The sequence below is a fragment of the Bison bison genome, unplaced genomic scaffold (genome assembly GCF_000754665.1).
Source record: "Bison bison bison isolate TAMUID 2011002044 unplaced genomic scaffold, Bison_UMD1.0 scf7180017864491, whole genome shotgun sequence".
Classification (NCBI taxonomy): Eukaryota; Metazoa; Chordata; class Mammalia; order Artiodactyla; family Bovidae; genus Bison; species Bison bison.
In genome coordinates this window covers 16,480,685-16,488,380 of record NW_011495050.1, presented here as the reverse complement: position 1 = coordinate 16,488,380, position 7,696 = coordinate 16,480,685, and the positions used below count along the sequence as shown (strand labels likewise).

Genomic DNA, 7,696 nt, shown 5'->3' with positions numbered 1-7,696 from the left:
AGGTGGTCTGGTATTCCCATCTCTTTCAGAATTTTCCATAGTTTATTGTGATCCACACAGTCAAAGGCTTTGGCATAGTCAATAAAGCAGAAATAGATGTTTTTCTGGAACTCTCTTGCTTTTTCAGTGATCCAGCAGATGTTAGCAATTTGATCTCTGGTTCCTCTGCCTTTTCTAAAACCAGCTTGAACATCTAGAAGTTCACCGTTCACATATTGCTGAAGCCTGGCTTGGAAAATTTTGAGCATTACTTTACTAGCATGTGAGATGAGTGCAATTGTGCAGTAGTTTGAGCATTCTTTGGCATTGCCTTTCTTTGGGATTGGAATGAAAACTGACCTTTTCCAGTCCTATGTTGCTAATGGAATTACCATCATCTGGTTTCCCAAACCAGGAAAGTCTGTGTCACTTTCAACAATTTCCTTTTTCTTGTCCATCTCACGAAACCACCCCAGTCCTCTCTCAGCCATGTCTCTGGAAACTGGCCCTTTGCTACCTTACAATTTACACTTCTTACAACTGAACTAAGTACAACAGCCTCCTAATAGCCTTTGAGGTAACATTTCCTACCCCTTCAGTTTATTCTCCTCATGACCCTCAGATCTATATTCTGAGGGGGAAGAGCTCAGGTCAAAAATTTGTTCATTCATTCACTGGAAAAAAAAAATGCACACCATCTCCCCACCATGAGCCAGACACAACGGTTTTTATGTTACATCAAAACTGTCTCACCCTCTTCTAAATTTTTTGTGGGAGGAAGCCCTGATTTGTAATGTTTCCAATTTTGACAGCAGATGCTACAGCTCTCACAGCGGCTAGTATCTAGTTACCAACTTGACATCAACAGCACTCAAAACTCCTGACAGTTGAACATCCCACCCTGTGATCCTGAACAGGCTGGTTCCGGCGCCCCACTTCCCATAATCCACCTGTTTCCTCCCTCAGGCTCCAAGCTCCAGGTTTGCCAGCCCCTGAGTCTCTTCCATAGCCCTGCCCTCACACCCATGTACCTTTCTCTGCCAGTAATGTTGCCAGGTCCCCCCAACACACTTCAGCTAGTTTACCTCTATTCTTCTTGAGTTAATAAAAAAAGAAAAAAGTCATCTGGGATGCCTTGCCTGACTCCCCCAAGAAGTCTCAGCTATTCACCTGTCTCACATTTTCTTTAGCACTAGGGCATGACACCAGCACGTAGTATTAGAATTCGTTTACATGTGTACATTCAGTTTGTATGTAAGGTGTGTGTGAAGCCAAAGCACCCGGCCTGGCACACAGTGGGGAGTTCAGTGAATACTGAACTGAATGATTCATTTGAAAGACTAAATCCTAAAACAGCTGACTCTCTCGTCAAACCTGCAAAGTACATTTTCAGTCCAATTTAGCCTTTTAAAATGACATGCTCTGATGAAACCATAATATAAAATGGTAAAGACAATAAAATATGAAACATTACTGAACACGTCCAAAAACATATGTATTACTGCTGCCAGGCTGCCTAATAATGTAGAAAAATGATTTTTTGTTTGTTTTTTGGAGAAGTTTTTCTACATGTTTCTTTATTCTTTTTTTTTAATTGGAAGATAATTGTTTTACAATGTTGTGTTGGTTTCTGCTGTCCAACAATGTGAATCAGCTATAAGTATACATATATCTTCTCCCTCTTGCACTTAATAATTTGTGGATTTTATTTTATTTTATTGACTGGATCTTTTGGGTTCAAAGTTTGAGCACAAGTACTCGGAGTCATCTTGCTATGGAGCTCACTGCTGTTATAAAGATAAGCTGAGTGCTACCTTCTCTAAACTATTGATTTCTCCTGGGTACCTGAATTTACAACTTTTCCGTTGTAAAACATAGCCATAGCTAGATTTACCAACAATATAAATTTATCAAAAATGGGAAACTATTACCAGTAATATAAGTTATGCAGTTCAACTCTGAAATCCTGTGACTCCAAAAGACCAGGCTAGGAGGCTGAACTGCCTGCCTCTGCCCTCCCCACCTCGCTATTACACGGACTCACTTAATAAGCGGCTTCCCAGAGGAAAGATAAGGTGCAGATGATTACCTTGTCTAGAGCTGTGAGTAGTTTGGATCTGTATGCACATCAGAGAAGGCAGAGCAGCCAAAGGCAGAAGCCTCCCGGGTGAAAGAGGTGGCACCAGCAGAAACAGCACCAACTTAGCGCTTTCCACTAATTCCATCATCGAATTCCACGATGATGCCATTTAGCTTCTACGTTTGTAAATCAATCAATCAGTACCAAAATGAATCTGTTTTTCAACTTGGGCAAATTTGTATTCTTTCAGATATGTTAGAGCCAAAGTGGAAAAAAAAAAAGTGGTTGTTTTCTAGTCCTTTAGTAAATGTGTGTTTTCCTTGGAAATGTTCACATAAATTTGAGGTCGGTAATTTTAGCTTTATTTTTTCACAAACATACTGTCACAAATGGTGTCTTGTTTGCTTGCCTCTAACATTTAATCAGCTGCTTTAATTAACGTCCCAGGTCTCTCTAAAGCGATGTCCTGAATCTTCTAGTCAACTGTGCCATATCATATGCTGTTGTTATCTTTTCCACCCGAGTTTTACCACAAGTTGTTTAAAAACTATGATCTCTTTGAGGGTGGAAAAAATGAAGTGCAGTTGAAAAGGCAGTTACTCTGAAAGATAAACAGAGCAATATTACTTATCAGAATGGATACAGTTTTTGCTTGCTTAATGAGTACAATATATAGCCTTGCAATATATACACAATGAGAAAAAAGCTTTATAACATATCAACTATGCCATATTATTTCAGGCATAACTGTATAGGATACGTATCTAGGCCTGAGAGTGTAGATAACAAAATATAAGTGCTTTGCCTGTCTAAACATGTTAAATAAATGAGCATTTGCTATCGCATTCCAATACATTAGAAGATGTACTTGCATAGTTAATTTTCTTTTTAATGCACCACACGTGATCATTTGAAGCGCCGAGCCAGAGTCTATCTTAGTGTTTGAAGAAAGGGTTCTTTTCATTTAAACAAATCTTTATTTAAATAAGCCTTTTTGAAAAGGATCTTTGGTGTATCTTCTTTTCAGGAAGTTCAGTCAGGGTAAAGAGAGATAAAGAAGCTGTATTATAAGAAATATTATAAAAATAAAGATCACTCAGCATCCGCCCCTCCGGGGGGGGGGGAAAAAAATGGAAGCAGACTTATGCGGAGAACAAAACTAACTGGAATTTCATTTAAACTTTCTAAATTTTAGGAAGTTTGTTTACTTGCTTTGTAGTTTTAGGTATTATATATATATATATATATATATATATACACACACACACACACACACACACACACCAGTATCAGTATCTGATATATCAGTGTCTGGGAAAGAGAGAAAAAGAGGAGTAAGGTACAGGAAGAGTAACTTCAAAGGCTCACTTGGAATACATTTTGTGCTTGGATCCCTACCATGCTTGTTGTTTGGCAGTATATACCATGTAATAGCACAGTTAATGATTAAGTCAAGCACCAGAAGGCAAAAAGTTGTCAACGTTTTGACAAAACTCTGTACAGATTATGTCTATACTCGGTCCTTAGTCTTCTCCCACTGTTGATCACTGAACAGTACATTTAATGCAAGAAATATAATTTTCCACACAGGAGGTATGAAAATTCATAAAATGGAGTAGGAAGGTCAGATGCAGGAGCTGGCAAGTACCACTTAACTTCAATACAGAGCCCAACAGGAAGAAATGGACTTTGTATCTCCATCAGGAAGTGACACTATTTAATGCCGCTCAGCTGGAGGAAGAAAGCATTTCTCGTCACCTGACAACAGCTCAGCCAATGAAAGTCTGTAACAACTCAGCCAATGAAAAGCCACTATATTTCAAACTTCCAGTTTCCAATGGACTTTTGGTTTATCATAGCTCTCCAACTTCCCCTTTTCTATAAAAATTTCCTCTCTTGTTTTACCAGACTTTCATGTGGTTTGCCATAGTTGCCTGTCCCGAATTGCAGTTCTTTGCTATTATAAACCTGTGTCGCTGGTAAAATAACTGGCTGTTTTATTGTTTTAAGTGAACAAAGGGAAGAGGAGGGCAGCTGTTGTCTTGATCCAACACTCCACCCAGTAGAAACTGATGTGAAAATGAGAAGGTGCTGTTAACATCAATCCAATGTACAGCAGGCTGGAGCATTCTATGTCAATTCTATCTTTCTCTTCCTTTTTTTTTCTTAATAGGGGGTCAGCTTTGGTGCACGACTACGAAGGCCATCTCTGAGGGTGAAGAGCTAATTGCCTTTGTGGTGGATTTTGACTCAAGGCTACAAGCTGCCAGTCAGATGACTCTTACAGAAGGGATGTACCCGGCGCGCCTGCTGGACTCAATTCAGCTGCTTCCTCAGCAAGCTGCCATGGCTTCTATTTTGCCCACAGCTATTGTCAATAGTAAGTTTTGAGTGCAATAGCCCAGTACAATAGCTTTGTAGTGGTGATGGGTATTTATGGGAGAGAAAAAAATAATGTCTACTGACAGGCAACCAGGGACAGAGTTTTCCTCCAGTGCTGTGATTTTATTTGATCTTCTCTCCAACTTTAACCCTGTGTGTGTGTGTGTGTGTGTGTGAGAGAGAGAGAGAGAGAGAGAGAGAGAGAGAGATCATTTCTCATGGGAATATAAAAAGAACTTAAATTCATTCATTTCATGTTGGGATTCCTGAACGTCACAAACGAAAATCTGATATTCTATACTAAGCAATGTTTAAGGCTATTTAGCTATAAGAAGGCTAATATCTTTCACTGATGCTCCTATGGTAGAATAATTTTGGTATTAAGAGCCAGAGAGTTAAAACATAAGAAAAAGGAAACAAAATCAAATTTGATTAGATATGCTGCTGCTGCTGCTAAGTCGCTTCAGTCGTGTCCGACTCTGTGCGACCCCATAGACAGCAGCCCACCAGGCTCCCCCGTCCCTGGGATTCTCCAGGCGAGAACACTGGAGTGGGTTGCCATTTCCTTCTCCAATGCATGAAAGTGAAAAGTGAAAGTGAAGTTGCTCAGTCGTGTCCGACTGTAGCAACCCCATGGGCTTCAGCCCACCAGGCTCCTCCATCCATGGGATTTTCCAGGCAAGAGTACTGGGGTGGGTTGCCATTGCCTTTTCTGGATTAGATATACTAATGAAAGGGAAATGTAGGCTAGATAAATCAAGACACCATCTAATATAAAAAATTAAAAAGAGAAAGAAAAATACTTCTTGGAGTACTTTGTATGCAAAATTTGAAAATATGCCCTGGAAAATCTGTCTTTGGGATTATATTTTATTAAAAGGACTTTTGAACTTAGTTTGTATTTCTGGAACACATAGTGACACCTGATGTGACATAAAATCAATGATGCAGGAGTCCCAGGATCCGAGTTCTAGAGTCCACTCTGCTTTTATCCGTCTCTGAGAGAAAGTATGAGTACCAGTTACATCTTAAGAGGAGAACAGAAGCTGAAGCCAGTGGGCAAGTGAAATATTGCCTTGAGTCAAAAATGTCCTTGAAAATGCCTGTGACTTTGAATGATGCAGAAAATTCTAGAGACTACAGCCATGTCTCAATATTATATATATATATATATTCAACAGTAATTATGTTCTTGCTATAACTGCATCCTCTAGAATAAGAACTTCTCATGTATATCTGGAATTATTCCGCATGCAACCACTGGATTCAGTGCACCCAACCCAAGTCAGTATTTTCAGATGTCCTTAGTGTAAATGTAGTTATCTTCTTTATTGTACCTTTACTTTGGATAGTGAGGAACTTGATATAACTTGCATTTGAGACCAAGTGGTTTTGTTACCAGATATCCTGTACATACATACTAAGTCATTTCAGTCGTGTCTGACCCTTTGAAACCCAATGAACCGGAGCCCACCAGGCTCCTCTGTCCATGGGGATTCTTTAGGCAAGAATACTGGAGTGGGTTGCCATGCCTTCCTCTAGGGGATCTTCCTGACTCAGGGATCGAACCCGTGTCTCCTGTGGCTTGGCAGTGCAAGCAGATTCTTTACCACTGAGTCACCAGGGATGCCCACCAGGTATCCTAGGGGTACCTTATATTATTGTGACGCTTCAGTGTATGAATGTTCATTCTATTTGAGGTTATACTTTTTTTGCTTTCTGTAGCAAGATAACTGTTAATCTCAAATAAATCAACATGGATGCATACAGGCTTTTGTTCTCATTCTTTAATTAGCTAATCAGCTAAAGTCATCTTGCATAAATAGCCACTTTATTAAATATTGTGGCCCTCTGAAGTGTAAATGTAACTAACTTGGGTGGGAAGGGTTAAATAATAAACAGTAGCCAGGTGTAATTTTGTAGTTAGATTGTATTGGGAAATTCTGTATTGTACCTACCTGTTCCTTACTTCTCGTTCACGAGAATTTGGTCCTTAATTTTCTCCTTATCTCCTTCAACAGGATCTCTTGAGCTGCCTCCTTCACTATCATGGGTTTCCACCACCCACTATACATTGACAGTTTATAAATCACAGGTCCAGCTGTGTCTGGCAAGTTTCAGACCTCTGTTGCCATCTTTGCAATGTTCATCTCTCTTTCTCACAGAAATACCCACTTGCACGCATCTAATGTGACCATGTACCCCAGTGTGCCTGGATTTGTCCCAGTTTACAGGGTTACCTGCCATCCCCTCTGATCCATGCCCCCTTTCACTATAAAAGTGCCAGGTTTGCACAATACAGTGTCAGAGTTGGTCACTATACATGCGCTAGTCTGAATTCATCACCCAGCTGTCTTCTATGCCCTGTAGAGATGAATGAACCATCACTTAACACAGAAATGCTAACAAGAAGCCTAGGCACCAAGGACAAACCTTACCCTCCAAACTAGTGGTCATCACTTTCAGTCAGTTCTGCTTCCTCAATGTAATCTTTCTTCCCTCTGTCCCTCTTGCCACTGAGGTATTATGGAAGAGTGTTTACACCAGGGTTTTCCAATCTCAGTTCACCCACTTACATGATCATGGCAAGTTACTCAACCTCACATTCTTTACCTATTAATGAATGGGGGTGAAAACACACACAGAAATTTTCCATGAATGAATCCATGAGAAATACATATCATACATATTATAGCACGAGGTGATGGAATTCAAGTTGAGCTATTTCAAATCCTGAAAGATGATGCTGTGAAAGTGCTGCACTCAATATGCCAGCAAATTTGGAAAACTCAGCAGTGGCCACAGGACTGAAAAGGGTCAGTTTTCATTCCAATCCCAAAGAAAGGCAATGCCAAAGAATGCTCAAACTACTGCACATTTGCACTCATCTCACACACTAGTAAAGTAATGCTCAAAATTCTCTAAGCCAGGCTTCAGCAATATGTGAACCGTGAACTTCAAGCTGGTTTTAGAAAAGGCAGAGGAACCAGAGATCAAATTACCAACATCCGCTGGATCATGGAAAAGGCAAGAGAGTTCCAGGAAAACATCTATTTCTGCTTTATTGACTATGCCAAAGCTTTTGACTGTGTGGCTCACAAGAAACTGTGGAAAATTCTGAAAGAGATGGGAATACCAGACCACCTGACCTGCCTCTTGAGAAACCTGTATGCAGGTCAGGAAGCAACAGTTAGAACTGGACATGGAACAACAGACTGGTTCCAAATAGGAAAAGGAGTACGTCCAGGCTGTATA

General features: G+C 40.1%; 1 protein-coding gene across 1 annotated transcript in view; it reads left to right on the top strand.

Moving 5' to 3' along the window:
- Positions 1 to 7,696, top strand: part of ZFPM2 (zinc finger protein, FOG family member 2) — a 421,565-nt gene that overhangs the window by 404,710 nt on the left and 9,159 nt on the right. The window contains exon 6 of the mRNA XM_010863552.1: positions 4,233 to 4,439. Within this exon, the coding sequence (XP_010861854.1) occupies positions 4,233 to 4,439 (207 nt within the window). The remainder of the gene's footprint in view (positions 1 to 4,232; positions 4,440 to 7,696) is intronic.